Source organism: Chiloscyllium plagiosum, chromosome 22 (genome assembly GCF_004010195.1).
Source record: "Chiloscyllium plagiosum isolate BGI_BamShark_2017 chromosome 22, ASM401019v2, whole genome shotgun sequence".
NCBI lineage: Eukaryota > Metazoa > Chordata > Chondrichthyes > Orectolobiformes > Hemiscylliidae > Chiloscyllium > Chiloscyllium plagiosum.
Genome location: NC_057731.1, coordinates 16,133,103 through 16,157,812, shown reverse-complemented (window position 1 = coordinate 16,157,812; position 24,710 = coordinate 16,133,103). Strand labels below are relative to the sequence as shown.

At 39.1% G+C, this 24,710-nt stretch overlaps 1 protein-coding gene across 5 annotated transcripts in view; it reads right to left on the bottom strand.

Moving 5' to 3' along the window:
• Positions 1-24,710, bottom strand: part of myofl (myoferlin like) — a 226,217-nt gene that overhangs the window by 17,372 nt on the left and 184,135 nt on the right. For all 5 annotated transcript variants that reach the window (XM_043712471.1, XM_043712473.1, XM_043712472.1 and 2 more), the window contains 2 exons: positions 8,137-8,278; positions 7,114-7,213 (listed from right to left, as the gene is read on the bottom strand). In XM_043712471.1, coding sequence (XP_043568406.1) covers positions 7,114-7,213; positions 8,137-8,278 — 242 coding nt within the window. The remainder of the gene's footprint in view (positions 1-7,113; positions 7,214-8,136; positions 8,279-24,710) is intronic.

Here is a 24,710-nt window from a genome sequence, read left to right as displayed (position 1 = left end):
CTCCTGTTCCCTGGATGCTGCCTGACCTGCTGCGCTTTTCCAGCAACACATTTTCAGCTTATACATCAGGCTTGCTTTCAAAACATTCTTTTACACTCTCATTCTGAGCAGAGATTACTAAGAATAATGCCCTGAAATAGAACAATACAACAAGGATAGAACATAAAATGGAGTTTAAAAAGCTGGATAGAGGAAAAAACACAAGGAAGAAATAAAAAAGGCGAGAGAAACAAACAACGGAGACCAAGTGAAACTTATCAAGTTTGACAGATACACCCCTGAAAGCAGAGCTTGGGCTCCATTGCATAGTAATGCAGATGGGATATAGCTTTTCACTGCCTCTTTGTTTGCTTTTCAGCATAATAAAGCAAGGAACATGGCTAATTGATCTCTCTAGAGAGACTGAAACCCACCATAGTGTCTGACTCCATTAAAATAGGAATGTTGCTATAGTAGGCTATCACCTTCTATCTATTGTATGCAAGTCCTCAGATAGGTGACTGGCTGAAAGAAAATCCTCGATATCAGAAGTGGCTCAGTTGCTTAAAATGATAGGATATGTTTGTCAATTTCCATAAATTAAGTATTTATGCAACAAAGTGAGTTAAGCTCAAACAAGACATCCTTTACTGCCAGCAGATGGACACTGCTTGTTTTTAAACCTGGCTGTGTATTTTGGCACAAGAGGAAATACAGTTAACTCTGATGTGATCAACGTTGGCAACTTTGAATACCTAGCACATTAAAGAAAAGCTAAGAAGAATTCCCACTAGCTACTAGAAACACCCAATGAGTAACTAGAAACTTAATTTACCATTCTTTACACCTATTAGATTAGATTAGATTCCTTACAGTGTGGAAACAGGCCCTTCAACCCAACCAGTCGACACTGACCCTCCGAAGAGTAACCTGCCCAGACCCGTTTCCCTCTGACTAATGCACCTAACACTATGGGGAATTTAACATGGCCAATTCACCTGACCTGCATATCTTTGGACTAGGAGGAAACCGGAGCACCTGGGAGGAAACCCACACAGACAGGGGGGAGATTCCAATCTCCCGAGGGTGGAATCAAACCTGGGACCCTGGTGCTGAGAGGCAGCAGGGCGAACCACTGTGCTATCGTGCCGCCAAAATAGAATTCAACTCTCCCACTTCACTACAATAAAGTGATCATTGTATCACTTTCTGATAGCTATAATATAATTCATCGCATTGTGTAAAACGTATGGCCAGTTTTGAATTACCTGAATAACCTGCTGCAACTTACACAAAACATATCATTGTTTTTAAACAATCAACACAGGTCAATATCATAGGAGGATGGAGAAGACGAAGCGCCAAAAAAAAAAAGTTTTCTTTGACATGACATTAAACTGTGAGAATTCATCGTGTAAGAAATACACGAAACATTAGGAAACAAGAACAAAACATCCGAAGTTTTAAAAACTGAATTCAAATCAAATACAAAAAGGTTGATCTCTCATTTATGGAGTTGTTCTCAACATCAATGCCCTAACACTGTACAATGTTGTCAATGTCAGGGAGTGGCTTAGCTCAGTATCCAAGCTTCCATTTGGTAGGAGACTAGTTCCCTAAAACGGAGAGCAAACAGAATCAAGAGAAATACATAGTTGAAGAAAAGCAAGATGTGGTAAATAGAAACAAATACAAATGTACAGCTTAATGATTATGATTATTTTGTTAATGATTTTAAAATGGGGTAAAAAGACATCAAGGTTTAAAATCAATTCCAACAATTTACTTGAATAAGAGTTTCTATTATTTCGCCAAAAACATTTACTTTATTAGTCTTTCAGGGGATAATATCTATCCCAAAACTTTTAAATCAAAATGATAAACAGTTAGTTAGCCTGGAAATGATCTCTGGATGACAGCAGTTTCAATTCTATTTCATCAGAATGATGTACATTGAAGACATGATTTGAATTCATATAGAAGTGGTGCTGATATAGAAGTGGTGCTGATTTTCTTAGTGTGATCAGGAAAGCAACAGAATCATCAAGATGTTGATAGTGAATCAAATGAAACTGCCAGATGGTTGTTGGAATACTCATCTAACAAATGGAAAAAGGATAGGTTTAAAAAAAAAAAAGACTATTCATGGCAGCTAACTGGTGCAACTCCAAGCTTTTCATTTCTTAAAATGAATAATATCATCACAAAACAAAAACCAAAAGCAAGGTTAGGTTCTAAACATAATCACAACTAGAATGAAAGGCAGAAGACAGTGAGGGTTGAAACAGTCATGCACCATTTAACATCATGATCATCTTACACCTCTCACCATTTAAGGCTGGTTGTCATATGGCAATTATTTCTTTAGACCGAAGTTCTCCCATTTGCTGTCTTTTTTTTTAAAAACAAAGAAAAATCATTCATGGGATGAGGGCATTGCTGTCTAGGTCAGCATTTATTGCCTACAGGTCTGTTAAGAGTCAACCATGTTATTGTGGGTCTGGAGTCACATGCAGGCCAGATTAGGCAAGGACAGCAGTTTCCTTCCCTGAAGGACATTAATATAATGAATACATTAATGCTGTGCTAAACAAGCACATAACGTTTTGGAAATTTTGATGTCTCAAACATCAAATCATCTGTGCACAGGATTACGCACAAAACCTTCATTTAAAGGAAAGCTGAAATATTCAGAAATCAATAAGATGTTGCAGCATAACAGCACGTTAAACTGGATCCCATTAGGGCAGCTGGCACATTAAAAGCAGTATTTGGAAAGTTCCTCAAAACATTTAGGTGTTTGTCACATGGCTAATACAAAACAGAAAGCCATTTCTACAGTCACAGATGTACATGAACGAAAACAGACACTTCAGTCCAACTTGTCCATGCCGACCAAATATCCGAACCTAATCTAGTCCCATTTGCCAGCACTTGGCGCGTATCCCTCTAAACCCTTCCTATTCATATACACAGCCAGATGACTGTTAAATGCTCTAATTGTATCAGCCTCCACCACTTCCTCTGGAGCTCATTCCATACACACACCACCTTCTCTGTGAAAAAGTTATCCCTTCGGTCCCTTTTATATCTTTCCCCTCTCACCCTAAAGCTATACCCTCTAGTACTGGACTCCCCCATGCCATGTTTGAGAAAGCATCAGTGGAAGCTTCCAGTTTTGTGGGTTTACCAGTCAGTCCAGTTCATTAGCTAACCTTTCCCAATAGGTTTCAGTTAACACATGCTGAAAGCCAATATCACAGTGACCAGTCATGCACAACTTGAAAACATTGTAGGGTGCAAAGAAATACTTGGTAATTCTTATAAATGTGATAAAGATCAAATATAACTTACAGGAATTTAAATAGGCTTTATTCACAAGCTAAATGCTAAATTAAATGATTTCTGAAATCTTGGCTTACACGATGGAATCCTTATGCAAGTTATCAATAGAAAAGCTTAGTTATCCTTACATGTTAAGTCTCAATATTTGGGTGTACAGTAGTTTATGGGATTACTTAAATTTTGCAAAAAGATTTCACAAAAATGGTGCAGGTAATGTTGGGACTGAATGACAGTTCTCTCATCAGTGGGCGGCACGGTGGGACAGTGGTTAGGCACTGCTGCCTCACAGCGCCAGAGACCTGGGTTCAATTCCTGCCTCAGGCGACTGACTGTGTAGAGTTTGCACGTTCTCCCCTTGTCTGCGTGGGTTTCCTCCGGGTGCTCCGGTTTCCTCCCACAGTCCAAAGATGTGCAGGTCAGGTGAATTGGCCATGCTAAATTGCCCGTAGTGTTAGGTAAGGGGTAAATGTAGGGGTATGGGTGGGTTGCGCTTCGGCGGGGCGGTGTGGACTGGTTGGGCCGAAGGGCCTGTTTCCACACTGTAATGTAATCTAATCTAATCATCACAATGTACAACTGCTTTGGCATCTGGATAACAGAACACAAACATAAAATGGTGTTTAATCTAACTTGTTCCTTCTGACCATTTAGGACCCATCCTAAAGTCAAATAGAAGTCATTGTGGACAAAACCTTGCTAGTTAGGCTGATCAGAAATTCCCTAATTCCTGCTGTTGCAATCCCAGTGGGTGTTATTACTGGGCTAGTCAGTTCCCAGAAACTTAATTTGATATAGTTTTGTTCAGTTTTAGCAAGGTGATCTTTCACTGAAACACGAACACAAATATTGCAGATGTGGTTTTAACAATAAGTCAAATTAATTGAATTAATTAATGCAATAGAATAAAACCAAATAGGAGAAAACTTTAAAATATTTCAAAACACACAGTAAATTACAACCCCAATAATCTCAACAGCACCCCTCTATAAGTACTCAGCCCTAGGGAGGATTCCCTTCTCGATTACAAATAAGGTTTGATTTAGCTGCAGCTTCAGTTCACGCTCTTACGAATCTGATAGTCTCTTCTCTGAATTTTCATATATCTGAGCTTAGACTTTCCCATCTTTAAATAACTCTTTCAATGTTTTAAACAAACAGAGAAGGAATGTTTTCCACACAGAGGACAATGCATATATAAAATGAGATGCCAGAGGCAGCTCAGTTACAAATTTAAAAGCTATTTGGACAAGTACATGACTAGGAAAGGCTGTGGAATAGATCGGCCAAACACCGGCAAAAGGGAACAGTTCAGTTTAGGAAACCTGGTTGGCATGGATGAGTTGGGCCGAAGGGCCTATTTCCATATGAATACTTCTAGAATCATAGAATCCTGTGGAAGCAGGCCATTTGGTCCATCGAGTCCATACTAACCCACCAAAGAGTATCCCCACACAGACCCACCCTCCTATCCTATGCCTGTAACCCTGGATTTCCCATGGTTATACACCTAGCCTGTATACCTCTGCATACCACAGGCAATTCAGCTTGGCTACTCCACCTAACCTGCACATCTTTGGACTGTGGGAGGAAAGTGGAACGCCCAGAGGAAACCCACACAGACATAGGGAGAATGTGCAAACTCCACACAGACAGTTGCCAGTGAGTGGAATCAAACCCGGGTTCCTGGTGCTGTAAGGCAGCAGTGCTGACCACTGAGCCACCATGCCACCCTAAAAGTTGGTGTGGAACTTTTAAGCTAAACTGTTTACACTGAGGTAAACTATTCCTTAACAGTTGTTAGCTATGTCCTTACATTGGAGCAATCAGATCCAAACTCTGTTCCATCAGCTCCATTTCTCTCCGTCAACTGTAGAAACTAGATTGCTGAAAAACCTGGTGTCACATTTGACCCCACCTTTCACCCCCACCCCAAGATGAACTTTCTGCCATTTAAAGTATCTGAACCATTGTTAAGACCATCAGTTTATACAGAGCAACTTCACTCCTACTAGAATGTCTGTTGTGTAAAGCTTGTATCGGAGAAAAAAAAGAGGTCTGCTTTCTGATAGACAGCAACAAAAACAAAGCAGGTCTGGCCTAGAGAACTGTTAGTAGTCAAGCTCAATGCTTACAAGTGTTTGCCTTACAGTTGAAAATTGGATCTGGAAGATTCTACAAATTGGATCAACTTTTTAAAGAAGTTTTAATCTAACAGATGAGGATTTGAACCTGCTGTTGCGATGCTACGTATCTGCCTGATGTGGCATACACAGCAAAAGGGTTTGTAAGATGCATCCAGATTGCATTAACTAGTGTGAACCAGATGTTCTCTTTAGTGTGCATAGTAGTTGTCTGTTATGTAATAGTTAGGGTTGATTTTAATTTGTTACAGGAAGAGTCTAAGTTATGAAATCAGGCCCATCAGTCCTGTCACTGGCAAATTAATCTTTAAGTTATTGGTCACCAAAGGGATCATAAAACTAATACAACTGTGTGCTAATCTCCATTGGCTCCAATTCCAGTCAAAATTTGCATTTTAAATTGTGTTGGTTTTTAAATCCTCCCACAGCCTCAGCCCTCCCTTTCACCATCATCGCCTCTAGCTCTCAACATTTATCTATGCTCATGGAAATCTAGCCTTGAACAGCTCCAATTTTAACAGCTCTCCCATTGGTGCATACATCAAGTTTCTGAAATACCCTCCCTGTACCTCATTTTCCTCCTTTAGGTATTCCTTTAAGAAAAGACCCTACTGACCAGCTATTGATCACCAAAAATACCTCAAAGGTATTGTGAAGTATTGGGTGGAAGGGTACAGCTGAGCTTGGGGAGCAGGCATCTGAACTCCTGCTTCAAAATGGTTCCCTCGTGCAAGTATTTATTCACAACACCTCTGGAGATGGTGATGCAAACTAAAGCTCAAAAAAAAAACCCAGGCCTGACTTTGGTGAAAATCACACAAGATTAGGTCATGCTGATGAAACAGACAGACAAATCAGGTCAGGGTATCATGATCTGCATTCAAAGGCCATGGCTCACTTGGCAGTGGTAGTGTCCTTGACTCTGGGTGAGGAGGCCAGGGTTCAAAGTTCACCCTGTCCTGATGTGCATCATAACAAAGCCTGTTCAGTGATGTTAAGAAAATCTCTGCACTCAAATAGGCACTGCTGCAAACCAGAAAGCCCAGGAATGGGGTCAGGAATCATGGAGTAAAGACTTTTCTGCCATTTTAAGAGGGCTCCTGATTCATCCGGACTCTGGAAAAATCCAGGTAAGCATTTCACTTGAATGACTGAACGAGTGAGATGACCTCCATTCTCTTCTGCCCTTTAGTAATAACTTTTATTACAAAAGCTATTTTGAAGTTTTATTCCATCTATTCCAAAAGCAGTGTTTTAAGAATTTGCTGCGAACTTAAGCATGGGTGACAAATTCAATAAAAGTTTTTTTTAAAAAATTCTAAAAGTTTTCAATAACATTAGTAAATTATATTAAGTGTTCAGGTGGAAGAAAATGGGGTGTGTATATACACAAAAACAAAACCCTTTTGGAAATTGTATCTACATCAGCTAAAAAGAACAAGACATACCTTCCAAACAAGGATCATAACACTATGCCTTTCAAATCACACAACTAGCAATTACCTGCTGCACCAAGAAGCAATTACCTTTGGAATAACTTTATGACAGCCTATTTACTGTGGCATTAGTAAAGAGGTAATTAAAATATCACTTCAGTTCAGGTAAAGCGGGTTAACCTGATAGAGGGAAGCCAAAAGGAAGTTCATACCCAAATAGTCATCCATAGAAAATTTATCATTGTCCCAGATTTGAATGATTAATTTCGGAGGTGTCCTGAATTCAGTTTTGTCGAGGCTCCAGAAATTTTCCTGGAACAGAAAAAGTAAACCAATTCAATGACTTATTTCACATTTCTCTGCTCCCATTCACATTTTATGCAGTCTTAAACTTTTTCAGTGTAAAGGGGACTAGAAAATTGCTTCGTTATTACTAACACTCCAGTTCAAAATTGTTCTATTGAAGCCCACAACTTAATTCTGTAAGATGCATCAAGACAGTTTGACATTTGAAAAATGTTGTAGTCAAACGATTTGAAGTTTTTTTTTGCTAATGTACTGACTCTAGCTCTAAACATCTGGTTTTAAACACACTGCCAGCTGTCAAATTAAAAGCTGGGAAGAAAGCCGACATGAATACCAAAGTATCGAGGCTTCAAGGTCATTCTAATGATGCATTTATACATCCAAAGAAAGGAAGAGGTCAGTTAGATATGACCTTTGGTAGCCCCAACCACAGAATACATTTCTTCACGCAATAGTATTCCCACAGAATGCTGCATAAATAACTCCTCACAGCAAGCATAACACACATGGCTGTTAACATGAATAGGAGGAATGTACACTTACAAACAAGAGGAAATGGTGCAGGGCAGAAGACAATAGACCTCCCTATAAGAAATCTTCCAACAGGACGATTGGTTATAAACCAATGTAACTACCCCGTGGGGAAAGCAGCACTTAGCAATCACTGCACTTGAACCTGAGCATTCCTGAGAATGTGTCCATGGGCTTGGCTTTGTCCTCTACTGAGCAGGGAGTTAGCAGGAAGTTAAAACAACCTCCTGTTGCAAGTCAGGCTTGGGCTTTTAGGTCTCCTAACCACATGCTGATTTCCTCCCGTGGGGCAATGTGGTTGCTTAACATTTAGCTACACAACTTGTAGGATTTCAGAACTTCCCAAAGGATTCCAGACATTTATTGACCAAAACGATTGCTTTCTCACTCAAACACACCTTCTTGGATACAACAGCAAGCTGCTCAGCTGGGAGGTAGTCAAATGGGAATACCAGTCTCCAGTTGAAATTGCCTTCACCTCCGAGCGACCTGTAGTGTACGTCCGTCTTCTGCTTCTCATCTTCAAGTCCAACCATCCAGCTGCAAAAAAAAAAAAGCAATCTTGTGTTAAAATGCAAAACAAATATATACTAAATAAAATTAGTTGTAGGCAATGGGTCACCTATAAACCATACACAGCAAAAATAATTTTGGCAGAAGGTTTGGAATAAAAAAAAAGTGGATTCTCTGTTGCAAACTGTACACTTCCAATGTAAACTCCCATTCCCCTACTCCATGACACCAAAACACCCACAATAACTGAGAAACAATAGAACATTATGCAAAAGGCATTGAAGAAGATTGAAAATATACAGACTGGAGAACGGCACCTCCACATCCACTCGTTAGATATTTTTCTGCACCTTAATCTCAATTGTTTAGTGCTGTTATTTGTTGGAATGAGTGCCTTTTGGATGGCAACACCAGCAACGCATTGTCTCAAACAATGAGGTACAATTGTATGATGGTGGAGGTGGGAGGTGGAGGTGGAGTAGACATCCAGCCCCTTGAGCTTGCTCCATCATTCAATAAACTTATGTCTGATCTGATTACTCCACATTCCCACCTTCCCCAAAAACCTTTTACCATTTTGCTTATCAAGAATCAATCTTCGTCTTTAAATAATTTTAAAACTCTGCTTCCACTGGTTTCAAGAAAAAGTGTGCTCCAAAGACTCATGGCCCTCCGAGAAAACATTTAGCCTTGTCTGTGTTTTAGAAATCAGTACTCTCATGTTTTTGGACGCTAGTGACACCCAGCCCAAGATTCTTCAACAAGACGGCACATCCTTTCCTCATCTACGTTTCAAGATTCATCCTCAGGATTCATGCTTCAATCAAGCCACCCCTTACTCTTCAAAATTCTAGTACGTACATGCCTAACTGGTCCAAAATTTCCTCAGAATAATCTGCCCATTCTACTAGTAGACTAAACTTTCCCGACTGCTTCTAATGTATTTAGATCCTTCCTTCAATAAGGTGACCAATGCTGTACACACCATACTGATGTGGTCTCAAAGTGCTGTACAATTGAAGCATGACCTTCCTACATTTGCATTAAACTCCTCTTTCATTAAATTATAACATTCTATTAGCTTTCCTGATTACCTGCTATATCTACATGCTAGCCTTCTGCAATTCATGCATTAGGACACTCAGGACCCGCTGCATCTCAGCTTTGTAATCTCTCACCAATGAGACAGAATGCTTAAAGCTTTCCTGCTAAAAATAGACAATTTCACGATTCCTTATATTATGCTCCATTTGTCAGATCCTTGCCCACTCACCTAACCTATTACCCTTTACTTCCTTTGTGGCATCTTTAGGTCTTCCATAATCCATAAATCCATAGAAGTAATAGAAAATGAAAGAGAAAGGCAAATGAGTGTAAAACCAGGTACAGAAAGGAGGGAAAAAAGACTGAATTCAGAGAGACAAAACAAAAAGCAGCATGGTGGCTCAGTGGTTAGCGTTGTGCCTCACAGCGCCAGGGTTCGATTCCAACCTCAGATCACTATGTGTGGAGTTTGCACATTCTCCCCACGTGCGTGGGTTTCGTCCCACAATCCAAAGATATGCAGGTTAGGTGAATTGGCCATGCTAAGTTGCCGATAGTGTTCAGGGATGTGCAGGTTAGGTGCATTAGTCAGGGGTAAATATAGGAGAATAGGGTAGGGGAAGGGTCTGGGTGGGTTACTCTTCGGAGCGGACTCGTCGGGCCGAAGGGCCTATTTCCACACTGTCGGGATTCAATGATTCAACTAAGCAGTTAATGATAAAACAAAAAAAGTACAGAAGTGTATCTGGTGACCACATTTAGAAACATCGTTCTTCCTGGAATAACCTCTAGTTTATAGTTTTGGCCTTCCTTCCAAATAAGTGCAACAGCTGTTGCATTTATCTTCCTTGAATGACCATTCAATCCAGAAATTAAGCCTGCAGTTTATATTGCGTATTGAGATCTCAGTGGTTGGAGTTAGCCTTCATTCTTAACCTGGAACAGACAGTTTGCATTTTTCAGTTGACACTCCAGCCTTTGCTCCTGCTCCTCTTTATGGCCCATGGGTGGTTTGAAGTTTTATCCCTGCAGCTCTTCAAGCAAAACTGAAAACTTTTAGTTTGCACATGACAATTCCAAAACTCTTATACTGGACAAAAATGACCTACAAATGTATATCATTTTAAAATTCAAAGCTTTTTTCAACTTGTCAGTTAAATCAGCATGATAATTTGAAGTGGACTTAATGTGGTGATGCAGTATTATGGCATGTAAGCACACAATACTAACTATAACATTTGTCTTATCTATAGTACTGAAGCAAGAAGCAGAGTAAAGAGACCATTACCCAATCTTTCATACAAGGAGGGAAATTGGAAGACATTATCTCAGACGACTTGTACGTTTTAACAATGGCTCCACAAAACACACGGAAGAGAGAACTTGGCAGATTTGCATACAAAAATAAAAACAAACTTTAAAGATGTGAATTATTCTCTAACTTGGTATGTGAAAGGAGGAATAAGTGAAGGTGGATGCTAGGAAATTGTTTCCGTTAAACGAGGAGACTAGGACCCGTGGACACAGCCTTAGAATTAGAGGGGGTCATTTCAGAACAGAAATGCGGAGACATTTCTTCAGCCAGAGAGTGGTGGGCCTGTGGAATTCATTGCCACGGAGTGCAGTGGAAGCCGGGACGCTAAATGTCTTCAAGACCGAGATTGATAGATTCTTGTTGTCTAGAGGAATTAAAGGCTACGGGGAGAACGCTGGTAAGTGGAGCTGAAATGCGCATCAGCCATGATTGAATGGCGGAGTGGACTCGATGGGCCGAATGGCCTTACTTCCACTCCTATGTCTTATGGTCTTATGGTCTTATTACAACACAAACTTGTAACCAGCTCTTGGTAAATGCCTTACTTTTCCATTTCATATCGGTCATTTATTCCAGCTTGCACAATATAATTAAACTGACATGAGATTAAATGTGGATTAAAATAGCAGAAGAATTTGATTTGAGTACATTGCTGTTCAAGCTATAATATTGCTCAGTCATTTCCACGCTCAGTGAATAAAATGTGCCAACTGATTTTACCTTCATTTTCTGATAATCATTTTTGAGAGCTACAAATAAAGACAAAATATTTCTTTTTCCGATCTCATATTGGTCCAAATTGTTACACTAGGCAACAAAAATGGGTTGCATTTAAAAATGACACTAAAGCACTGCATTTGTAATAAAGAGATTCTTTTGGTTTGGTTCCTGAACAGAATCACAGTTCATTACATTACAGATAAATCAAGTTCATTTCTTAAAAAAAAATTACTCCACCTGTCTGAACAGGCAGCAATAACATGATATTTTATCAAGACTTCCTAATTTAGATACGTCAACTTTGCAACCATACCACATTCTATGCACTTATTATCCATCAATCAAACAAAGTGACAAACAGTAAAATCCTTGATAGCCATGTTGGTTGCTATGTGCTTTATATATAGTCTTAGAAGCATTAGTAACTTAATAGTTTCAAGTTCTCACATCCGGTACCAGATGACTGTCCCTCATATTTGGGTATACATTCTAGCCTAGATTTTCAGATGCACAACCAAAATGACCACTGCCTAACATCCATCATAAGCATACTACTGTCAAATATTTTAACAGCATAAGTCACCTAACATTTCTAGGTTTCATATCTCCAGTTTCAAGTAGTGTATAAAGAAATTCATTCACAGTAAAATCTTAAGTTAAAAGGAAAAAGTTTAAACAATTCTGGACAGTATATAAAACACAAGATATTCATCATGAAATTTAAATGCATATAGCAAGATTTGAGTTGGATCGTTACCAGGATATTCCCTGTGAGCATTATCACCATCTGCCACGAACCCATGAAAGCACCCATAAATTTGTCTGAGGTGCAGGCATTTTAACATTGATGAGCCATGATAAATCAAATACAACCGAAGGATAATTTAACACTGAAAACATGTTAAAACAGATTAATCCAAATGGTAGCTTTCACATTTAAGAATTATAAAATACCAGATAAAAATAAACACTCATGTTTCCAGTTACTAAGCAATCATTGCCCAATGAATAAACCAAATATCTAAACAAAGGAACAATAGCACTGACACAGTATACAAGTATTCCTATGGTGTAATAAATAGCTGCTTGTTACGGTCATCATCCATAACAAGACACCAGAGATACTAATGGTACTCTTAAGTGTTATATAAATCAAATAGGTGCATAAAAAGTATCCTCAGTATACCTCCTCTGGGGTATCCTTCATGGCATGCAAACCGCATGAAGATCCCATCTGCTCGGCTGACACTACTCAAGTTGAAAGCTTTGGCTACCATGTAAGAAGATGATTAAACCTACATCCATCAAGATGAAAGATAATTATTACCTTAGTCAGACACCACCTGTTTCTGCAGCATTCTTGAACTCAAAAGGACATGCTGAAACTTCCCTCTGAAGTTCATGTTTGACAGTTGCTCCAGGCAGTTCTTCTCATACCTATACTACAGCCTCCCACTGCACTCTTGCATCTTACAAGTTTAATATATAACTGTACAAGATAGTCACTCATCTACATTTCTAATGACAACATAAACAGAATGATGTCTTAAAAATAATGCTTATCAAGTACCAAAACCTTTTTTTATGAATGAGTTTTTAAACAAAATTTAAGGGAACATCATTAACTTTCAATCGACATATAAGTGCCTACTCCAGGCACTTTGATAGCATGCGTAACTTTGAAATAAAGACAGTTCTTCTAATTGCTCAGTTTTCTTGCAGTAAGTTTAAGCAGAGGCATTGTACACAGTGATTGCTTTCCGAATACTAATCACTGCAAGATTGGATTCAACCTCAGCTAGAAGAAACTAATTTATTGCCCAGTTTCACTCAACTAGTGCTCTGTAAACTAACCCCAGCATCAAAATAACACATCAATATAATTTTTTTCTATTTCGATGACCATTACCCTTATTGCCTATACCTAAAGTGGAATTTTGATTCTAAACTGGAGTTCAATGGAAACTAGCATGCAATTATCCAAAAGCTCAAATTGGCATCTCATTTGACTTAACGGATTCAAAAACCCAGATAGTGTGAAAACAGACAAGTTCAATTGAGTATTTAGAATAATTAGGTTCAGATCTGAATGTCAAATCATTCCAAGACCAACAATATGTTGGCAATCATTTGGAAAATGACCAAGTATTCATTCAGGCAAGGCATTAGCACCGATTAACAGTAATGATGGAATACAGCACAGATGGAAGCCATTTGGCCATTAGTGGGTACAATTAATCAGCCAGCCACTCTCTCCTGCTGCTTCTCATTGTCATGTAATTTTTTTCTCATAGTTACTAATGTGACTCCATTTTGCAATGATGTGGAGGAGCCAATGGTGGACTGGGGTGGACAAAGTTAAAAATCACAACACCAGGTTACAGTCCAAAAGGTTTATTCAGATGCACTAGCTTTTGCACCATTGCTCCTTCATCAGGTAGCCATAGAGCAGGACCAGAAGAGACAGAACTTATAGCAAAGTATTACAGTGTCATGCAACTGAAATGGTACATTGACTAAACCTAGATGGCTGTTAAGTCTTTCATCTTTTAGAATGGGTTACAGGTTTTGGTTCATTATCTTGTAAATCCCAGAATTTCTTTTGAGTCATTTGCAGAATTCTATTTGTAGATACATTCTATTTTGCTCAAAAAGCACAACTCGCAGGCAGTCAATCCATGGAATAGTTTATAAATTTCACTTTCAAAATAGAACCAGTCTGACTCCAGATTTGGATACAGACAGAGTAACCTCACACCTTTAATGCATTGTCTGAGCGGAGATGTCACTTTTTTAAAAAAATAAGTTAAAAGTTAAGTTACCTCGAGAATGTGACTTAAAGAAATTCTAGGATTTACATGTTAATGAACCAAAACCTGCAACCCATTCTAAAAGATAAAAGATTTAACAGCATAGAGTCTTCAAGATGTAGAGCATGGAAACAGACCCTTTGGTCAAACCTAACCATGCCGACCAGATATCCCAACCCAATCTGGTCCCACCTGCCAGCACCCGGCCCATATCCCTCCAAACCATATTGTTCAATAGATCATTTCAGTTGCATGACACTAATGTTTTGCTATAAATCCTGTATCTTATGGACTTGATCCGAAAACTCGTGCTTCCAAATAAACCTGTTGGACCATAACCTGGTGTTGTGCAATTTTTCACTCAATTTTGAAAGTTAGCATTGAACCTATTTTCACCACTCTAATGCCATGGATTCTAGATCACATTGCTGGATAACAAACTAACCTGGTGTTTACACAGAAATGAAGGAGAAATTGTTCTCACCTGGTAAGGATTGAGAATGAGGGGGAAAAGAATTAAAATGATTGGCAAAAGCAGCAAAAAAGGTGATAGAAGGAAATAACTCAGCAAGATGTTCAGGTCTGGAGTGCATTGCCTAAGTAAAGCTGAGGCAGGTTCAGACCAGGCTTTCAATAGGAAATTGGATGGTCACTTATTTGAAAAGGAGAAGGCAGGCAAATGCGACGAAGTGAATTGCTCGTTTGGAGAGCTAGTGTGGACAAAAGGCCCGAATGGCCTCCTCTTAGGCTATCACAATTATACAATTCTATGATGTTGCCACTGACATTTTTTTGCTAATCACCTTAAATATTTGCCCACCGCTTACTGACTCACATGAAAAAGCAACTCCTCTCAACTTCTCTACTCCAACAAGAACATCAAGTTTTCTAGTTTCTCCAAATAACCAAAGTCTCTTTCCCCTGGTCCATTCTGATTAATCTTTTCCTACATCTCTTTCCAAGGCCCTTCTGAAGTACAGTGGCCAAAATTTCTCAAGACTCCAGTGAAGGCCTAACTAGTGAAGTTCTGCCTAACTTCCAGACCCAATTAACATCAACAGATCTCAACTTGACCTGCCACCTTGTTCCTGCATCCCATTAAAAACTACCAATTACTTTAAAATGTGTCACCTTATTCCGAGCAAATTCATCACTGCAGGCTTCACCTGTACTTGTCTACATATGTGAAGTATTAATTACCATCAACAAATTCAGATCGACACTTAGTCACAAGTCCATATTGCTCCAAATGCCAAACTGTGGCCAGGATTATTGTTTCAAAATTTCCTCATCCCTTACATTAGACTGATTGACCTATAGTTGCAGGGTTATCCCTTTCCAATTTGTATCCCACAAAATAGAAAAAGATGCATCATTTACCAACCTTCCAGTACTCCAGCACCACAGGGAAATCTATGGATGATTAGGAGAGTGGCCAAAGTTTCCATAATTTCTGTACTAATATCTCCCAGTAATTTAAAGTGCATCTGAATTGGGTAACATTTCTACCCAACAAGTTGTATATGTTTTCAGAAGAGGAGACAGATCCCCTCGAACTCTTACTAAGATGGCCATGGGACTACCTACATTTAGCGGACAGCAGTGGCTCAAAGTGGCAACTGACCACCACCTTGAGAAATGTGAGATGGGCACTAAAATGTTGGCTTGGCAAAGGCCACATCCCTGAATGAAAGAAAAGAGCAGACCAATATCCTTCATCACACCAGTCACTGAACTTCACAAACTCATTGGCTTGCAAGTATGGAGACATCTCAGGGTATGTTTTCATGGCAAATTCTTCCTTCCTTGGTGTATAAAGTTAACTTGCTGTTCACAAAATATCCTCTTTCTTGTTAGAACAAAAAACAAGTTATCAAATGTTAGTCACCTTCACTTGGTTCCCTTGACCAAATGGTCAGTGGAAAATAAATGGATTCTTGCACTTCTGATGCCCATTAAACCCTGGGCTTTTGGTTAACCTATCAAGGTTAACCTTTGAGGGCTTTTCAACAATCTTAGATCAAGCAGAACAAAACATTGTTTTAAAGATTTGGGGTGGGGGGGGGGGGGGGGGTGGGGTGGTGGTGGTGGGGAAGGTAGAATCAAATTGCTTTTTGGGTAACTACATAACTCCCAAGCAGTCTGACTCATTGGACTGTCGAGACAAGTGTAGGTGATACTATAATTGATCTCCGTATCCTCAGTCAAAACGTGCAGTGCTGGAAAAGCACAGCCTGTCAGGCAGCATCTCAGGAGCAGGAGAATCGAAGTTTCGAGCATAAGCTCTTCATCAGTAATGACCGGCCATGCTTTCCCAGCGCCACACCTTTTGACTCATTCTCCAGCATCTGCAGTCCTCACTTTCTCCTCAGTGTCCACAGGCCAAGAAAAGGAGCAAAGAAAAGAGCAAGTGTAAGGCTCCTTTTCCTGATCACCTCTCCAATAATCTCTGCTAAAAGTAGGAAAGGTACACAATCCTTTATCCAAAATCCTTTGCTTGCTTTTTTGGAAATTTTCAGATTTTAGAGTAAATGACATTTTCACAGTAAAGTCAAAAGTATTACCTAACAGCAGATGCACCGGTGAATAGTATGAATGTTTACACACAACTGATGTGTGCCAGTGCTGGGACACGTCATCATGTCACATCGGAGTGATGTGATTCGAATGGGCGTGGAGTTGGGTCACCTGTTTGCACACCAAAATGATGCTTCACGAGAAGAATTTCAGATTTTGGAATTTTGCATAAAAGATTATGTACATGTACAAGAACACGGAGGTTAATACAAGACATTTCCACACTGCAATACACACCTTTGTTGAAAAGAATGCCAACATTGACCATCCATTCCTTCATAGATAGTCATGGGTGCAGTGTTGGAATGCTGCGGATACTCGTGGAACTGTACTTCTGAAGCATTACTTATTACCTTTTGGATTAATCATTTTTTTTGGGATGGGGTGCAGGCGGTTGGGCAGTGGGGCGGGGGGAGAGGAGGACAGTGGAATGGGAAAGAAAACAGAGGAATGAACAATTGCTTCTCAATGACAAAATAAAAAATTGTTGTTGTTTAAGGGGAAAATAAATCCTAAATAGTAAACACTTTCTTTAAAGTTAACTTACTGGATTGCAGAGTCATTTTATATAATACCTGTAAATAATTCCAATTAAGAAGATCTGTGCAAATTAACGTGATTGCCAATCATCACAAAGTGCTATCAAAATCCTAGTTTAACATGGAGTTTAAATGATTAAATGTGATACATTTCCCAGTACTGAGCTGCTAACCTTTTCACCCTCCTGTTAAATTACCTACACAAAAGGAGTTAGACCAACAGCGTAGCTGTAGTACATTAATTCCAATGCAATAGGAACCATCAATAAATTATACTCAATTTGTCAACACTACTGCTGTTGTATTTCTGATGAGTTCATACCCTTGAGATGACAATTACACAAATAAGTAGACCAGTTGCATTACAATCCTGAATACTTCACAAGTCTGAACAATTGGTTCAAAGTGTAGGTTTAAGGCTATCACACGATGCTTGCAAGTGAAATTCTCTAATTGAGGGCCAGAGGTTGCATAGAAAACATAACGTCGTTGGCACTTTGAGGTCCATTTGACACATTGACTTGTGCAACTGGGAATGCCTAAAAACTCCATTACCAAACTAACTCCCTTCAATTAATTCCAAAGAAAGTCAGTCTACTGTATCACATGACAGCAGTGCTTTCTTGGACACTAACAACAAGAGATGTGCACAAGTGACAGCTATTGAACGTAATCCAAGCGGTGGCTAAGAACACAATTCTAAGACAGCAAGTAAATCGAGCAGAATTTAAAAAGCACAATGGATTCATTATTTCTGTGCTATCTGAACGTCTAGAATTACACTAGGTTCCTCGAATTCCTTCTTGGAACATTTCTTTGTAATGGACAATTGCATTTAGGTGTGCCTTTTGCAGTCAAGGGTTGTACAACTTCAATTTTGTAGGATTACTTAAGTGAAAACATGCATCTGGTTAGGTAATTGTGTTTTTGGAAATAATGCATCAATTTTAGTGTGTATCAAAATTACCAGTTTTAAGTTGACATCTCATTTGTTCCTTGGTGCATCAGGATCAATTCAGTTTTGTACTAGTTTATCAAAATTATGGCTTGTTTTTGCTATTTTACACAGATTGACAAATCATAGTTGGTCAGGTTCATTGGGTTGAACATGCAGAGAAGCTTAATGGGATTTTGCTGGAGATTCAGGTGATATCAGTTGCCATTCCCCTTGGCCCCACGCTCCTAAACTCAAGACAACCAACAGCCATCTTCCCAAAGTAAGAGACTGATTGACAAATGGTGCATAATACAGGAGAGTCAGATGAAACAGGAGTTGTTCTTGCTCAGAGAATGCAACTAAGCATATTATAGAATTATGCAGTATAAAACAGACCCTTTGGCCCATTGAGGTTATACTACCAAAACTACACCAGTCCCATTTTCCAGCACTTGGCCCATAGCCTTGAAGTGCCCATCCAAGTACTTTTTAAAAAGGTTGAGGTTTCGTATCTCTACCCTTAGGCACTGCATTCCAAATTCCCACCAACTTCCCCTCTAAAGCTCCTGTCTTTCACTTCTAAAAAAAAAATGTGCTGCCTTGTTATTTACCCTTGAAATAATGAGAATAGCTGCTTCCTATCCACCCTGTCCATGCCCCTCATTCTTGTACAACTCAAATTGGGTCTCTCTCAACCTTCCCTGCTCCAAGGAAACAACCCAAGTTTATTCGGCCTAAAGCACCCCACCCAAAGCAAAATCCTGGTTAGATTCCTCTACACCCCCTCCAGTGCAAACACATCCTTCCAAAAAGTGTGGTGACCAGAACTACACAGTGCCCCAAAGTTCAGCACAGCCCAAACAGAAAACTTCCCTCTTCTTAAAATCTAGGCCTTGACTGATTAAGACAAAATGTCAGGTATGCCTACTTAACCATATCAATTTGCCTGGCCACCTTCAGGGATCTGTGGACAAGCACAATAAGATCTCTGAGCTCCCCAATGTCCTACTGTTCATTGATTACCGCCTTATGATACTTCATTTTTCAAAGTGACAATGATCAGGGTTACCTCATTAAACGATTCTAATGCTAATTGCTATACAGGAAATTAGATTGGTTGCAGTGCTTCTTCAGTAATCAGTACTCATGACATTGCGAATGCTAATAGATGCAAACTCTCTTCCACAAAATCAAGAAAGCAGTTGACTGAGGTGTTGACTGTCTTCAATGTTGGAAACGAATGAAGGTTGTAAAGACAATGATCAATGAACCTCAGCTGCACTATTCGGGATTATACAAATTAAAGAAAATATTCAGCAGGTCTTACTTTTGTAGAGAAACAAACATTTCTGAGGAGTTCTGAAGAAAGATTATTGGTCTGAATCATCAATTCTCTCTCCCCATAGATGTTGTGACCTTCTAAGAGTTTCCAGCATTCTGCTCTTTCAATTTCACCAGTACCTGCAGTATTTTGTTATTAAAAATTACACTCTTGACTAGCAGGAAACACTGGAGTGTGCAAACTTATTTTCTAACCATGTAAACGGGACTATTCAAGACAAAGACCTCCATATGACCCTTAACATAACGATGCTGCTAGGACTATCAGAGGGGAAAACTGTTATGCAAATATAACCCTAAAAACATTATATACAGCAGTGCCAGAGATTGAATTCTGAATTACTCATGGAAGACCTGAAGTTTAGAAAGTTATATAGCCAATGGAGAACTGCAAATTTAAGTTCAACATACATTAAGTAGATCAAATTGCAACCATATTAATGAATTTAAAAAGGTTTTAGTCAAGCTTCCATGACATTACATTGGAACTGCAGTTTTTGCAAAATAAGGTGGTGGAGAAATCAATATATATGGCGCCCAAAAGAACCAAAGAATCTTGGAAAAGCAGGTCTCTATCTTTATTAGGCATCTGTATATGTTCAGTTTCAACCCTGAGCCAACGTACAAGACTGAAAATATCAAGCTCATTTTCACCTCAGCTAATCAAAAATATGTGCAACAATTCAGGTCATTAACAAAACAATGGTTAAGATGAGATTTTTATTTAAAGTCCCTTCAAGCTTCAGTGATAACATCTTTCCAGAACTTGCTTCATAGATGAACGATAATAATAAATTAAGACCGACACGCCAATTTATCTTACATGTCACAAATGAGTAGATGTAATACCACTCATCAATTTTCATTGCAGCTCTATCTGGCTGCACTAACACTACACACTCACAATTACCTACAGATTTGAGTTGCTACAGGCCACAATTTTTGCCTTCAAGTTAACCTCAAAAATACTGGATTTTTTTGAGACAAAAGTATTCCTTTATTTCTTTTAAAAAAAAACTGGTGACATTGGCAGATTTATTGGTCAGTAATTTTCCAGTGACTTTGCATGCTCACAAACCACAAAAGTGGCAGAATGTCCTGTGAATGGTCTGGCTCCGTCAATCAAAACATAGCTGAAAAATGTTTGCACAGACACATACTGGCATCTACTCAACAAATGCGAAAAATAGCTAACATATGCCCTGTTCACAAGAAGTAGACACTCCAATCACCTCATAAGTTTACTTTCAACCAGCAAGGAAGGAGTCATCAAGAGTGCCATCAAGCAGCACTTGCTCATGCGTACCTGCTTACCAACACAGAATTGGTAGAGTCTGCATCGCTGGGCTCCAAACTTGGTCCAAAGAGCAGAGGTGAGGCAATAGGGCCATCCTTAACATCAAGGCAGCATTTGACTGAGTGGTATCAAGAAGCCTGACTAGCATCGCGACTAGTGGGAATTAAGTGGGAAGGCACTGAATGGAAGGGGACTGTGGTAGTCGAAGGCCAATCATCTTGGCCCAAGGACACCATTGAAAGAGTTCTTCAGCATCATCCTAATTTAACAATTCTTCCTCCTGAAATTCAGAAGTGCAGCTATTTGTTGAGTACAGTACTTAGCACCATTTTCAGTCCTAGCAGTCCAGCAAACCTGCACAACACTGAAGTTTGAGCTGATAAACGGCAAATAACATTGTCAGTATGCAAAATTCTAAAAATGGCAAGAACTGAGGGGAATCAAAGACTTGGCAGCTTGAAGTACATAAATCAATAAATAGTGGCTAGATGCAAAAATACATAGAAAGGCTAACGGAATTTGGCCTTCATCTCCAAAGGAATGCAACAAGAGGAGGAAGTAGACACGTGAACACATACAGGTGTACAAAGTTCTGGTCAGACCATATTTATTTGTGGGTATGCACTTCACAACAGATTCAGTCATTTGGTCATACAGAACTTAATTGGTGCAGCAAAAATATGTCTTCTTGCAGCAACAGATAGTACATATTCATCAGAATGATACTGAGAGCCAGCTAGAAAATGTGGATTAGGCTTGCAATACAAAATTAATGTACAATCAAACTTAGGTGTTTAAAACAAAAGGACTTGATCAGAAAAATTGAAATAAAAATCACTGGAGTGGGGACAAGTAATCCCACAAATAGCACTGTTATTTTCAAGAAAGATAATAAGGAAGTATTTAACACAAACTGTCAGAAATCAAACTTTCTTCTATAACATCTTGCAGCTGGGACAACTGGAAAAATTCAAACTAGATTTTGCTAGCTTTTCACTACGCAAGAATTTTGGCAGTGAGAATCAAGTAAGGAGCATGTACCAACTTGTTTGATGTAGTCCACGGTCTCCAGTCTATTTAGTGATTAGCGGTAGAGGATATACTACAGTATGGTATATAAAGAAACATTGCTCTTCGATAACAAAAAGGAGGTTTGTTGCATAATAGCAATAAGTACAACTACATTTGGTCGGCCATAATTACACACAGCTTATGGAGTTGGTACAGATACATCTGTTCTCTCCACTCATCTCCACCATGTCATCAATTGACATGTCGAGCCAATGTAACCAACATTAACCCCTTCAGAAACATTAGCTTGATTATCAGCTCGATGGAATTCTAGATTAACAATCATCAAGTTGAATTTTGGAAAGACATGGAACGAGAGGGACCCACTCCTGTTCTGAGGATTCTACAAGGAAATTCCTTCCAAAAAGTAACCGCTTTCAGATGACAATTGAATGGTTATAACTACTAAAGAGTTAATTCTGCTGGTTTCCATTAGACAGACTTTCAACCAAATGAGCTAAAATATTGTGGCATTTAGAGCAGATCAGAGGAAGTTTTGCAAGATATCAGAATATCACAACAGGGGACCAGTGATAGACAATTCTGCAACATCTCACATCCCAAAAGTGACATTTTAAAATGCTTCCAAATTCTACTTTGTTTCCTTCTGAACTTTCATTGAACCAGTGCAAGATGAAGATAAACATTTATGCTACATCTAAAACTATTTATCAAAATTACTTCCTCTTACTGCTGTCAAGTTTACCAATACAAAAATTCAATTCTTGATTAACATAACTCTGGACTTCTAACATTGCATTAGAAACTGATAGTGGGCCAAATAACAAACAGCAACAAATCGGCATTCGAAAACAGATGCATCCTTAAATCACCATGGGAATTTTCTTCGCTATTCCCCAAACCCTTTTTAATTGACTGACCTTGCTATTTATTTCCTGCTTTGGCTAATTATCTGGGACTCTAATCCCTAAAGCATGTTTCCATATTCCTCCTCCTCAAGTTGTATACAAGTTTTCTCCATTTGCCCATATTGACCGATTAAGAATAACACGACAATACAGTCTGATATTTTCCCTTTCCACCCATAAGTGTGCAGACCAACATCAATCCCAGTCAGCGGGCCACTGCACAGTTACACGGAGTGGAAACATCAGGCTGTTTTACAACACTGCTCCAGTGTTTGAATTATCAGTAATACTGTCAATAGTTTAAAGGAATCCTTTACATATATAATACCTGTGCCCCTCAAGTTGTCGTGACTTCTGTTACATTATTTTAAGCCATCATTTACGCAATTACATAGACTGATATTGATACGTTCAAGTTGTCGTTTTCTGTTCGCTAGCATAATCCCTCATTCAGGGGAGTTTTTTTTAAAAAAAGGATTTCTTCACAGGATGTGGATAACACTGGCCTTTATTGTACAACCTAATCCTAAGTGTTAACCACATTGTTGTGGGTTTGGATCACTGGTAGGCCACAGCAGGTAAGGACAACAGATGTTAGTGAACCAGATGGGTTTCCCTGATAATCCACATTAGACTCTCGATTCCAGATTTTTATTTAATTCAAATGCTGCTCTCTGACATGGCAGGGTTTGAATTCAGGACCCCAGAACATTACCTGGATCTCTGGATTAACAGTCTTATGATAATACCACTAGGTCACTGCATCTACTGTAACAAACACAATTGGTAGTGAAAGAGAGCCTCCTGAATTCAAACTCCAGGCAGCTGAAATTCAGGTTGATCTCCAGACAGAAAGATAAGGCGGCATCTTAAGCATGATTAAAGCAACAATATGAATATATTTTCTTTACTAACTGCGCACAGACTGTCCATTTCTGTAGGTTATAAACTTGATTTTCAGTCTTTGACCTTCAAGGTATCGTCAAGCAATATCAAGGTCACTAGTTCCTTTTGAGTTAAGAAAATGGTGGAGAAACTTAGCAGAATCTATTTAGAGTGTTATGTTTCTAACCTGATGGGGCTTCTAGTTACGTTGGATAGTAGGTGTTGACTTGACACCTGACCATAAATTTTGTCTACAATCCTTGACTGTTTCTCTGTATGCCGACTTGCTTTGTGTTCAATGTTAAAATTTCTTCCTACTTCAAGGATGGATTCTGGGTAATCCAAGATGGAGGACAGAAAGAGTTTCTGGCTGTAAGAGTTGCTCCTTTTTGAGGTATTTTAGGTGTTGGAGGTGATTTCCTCGAATTCCAGGAGCAGCAATTACTGTTTTATATGCTGTTGCATTGTTTTGGAAATTTGGGGAAAAAAGGCAAAACAACAAGTTTAAAAGGGAGAAGGGCAGACAAAGGAAGCACATGGTGAGGACAGTGCAGGAAAGAGAGAGAAAGAGAGAACCTGCACAGTTACCGCCTTTGCTGTTTGAATTCATGTATCGCTGGACATCGGAGTGCATCTGGGAAAATTAACAAACAGTGAAATTCACAATTAATCTTGGAGGAACTGTTGGGCGAAGTTCACAGCACAGAATCAGATAAGTTAATTTTTTTTTTAAGTCTATGCAAGAGAGAGGCTGTATTAGTGAGTACAGTGGGTTCTTTCTTGATTATATGTTTTTGGAGATAAGTCTCTTGATTAAACTTAAAATATAAGCCATAGCTATTAATTTAACCTGGGGCAGTGTTGTAGAGGAATAAGACGGTGTTATTTTCTGGATCTGTAGATTGTGAAGGAGCAAAAATGGCCTTTGCAGTGATATGTACTTCTTGTCAGATGTGGGAATTTAAAGAGAGTTTCAGGGTTACTGCGGATTATATCTGCCATAAATGCTGTTGGATGCGAATCTTATCAGATCGAGTGGATTGGTTGGAGAGAC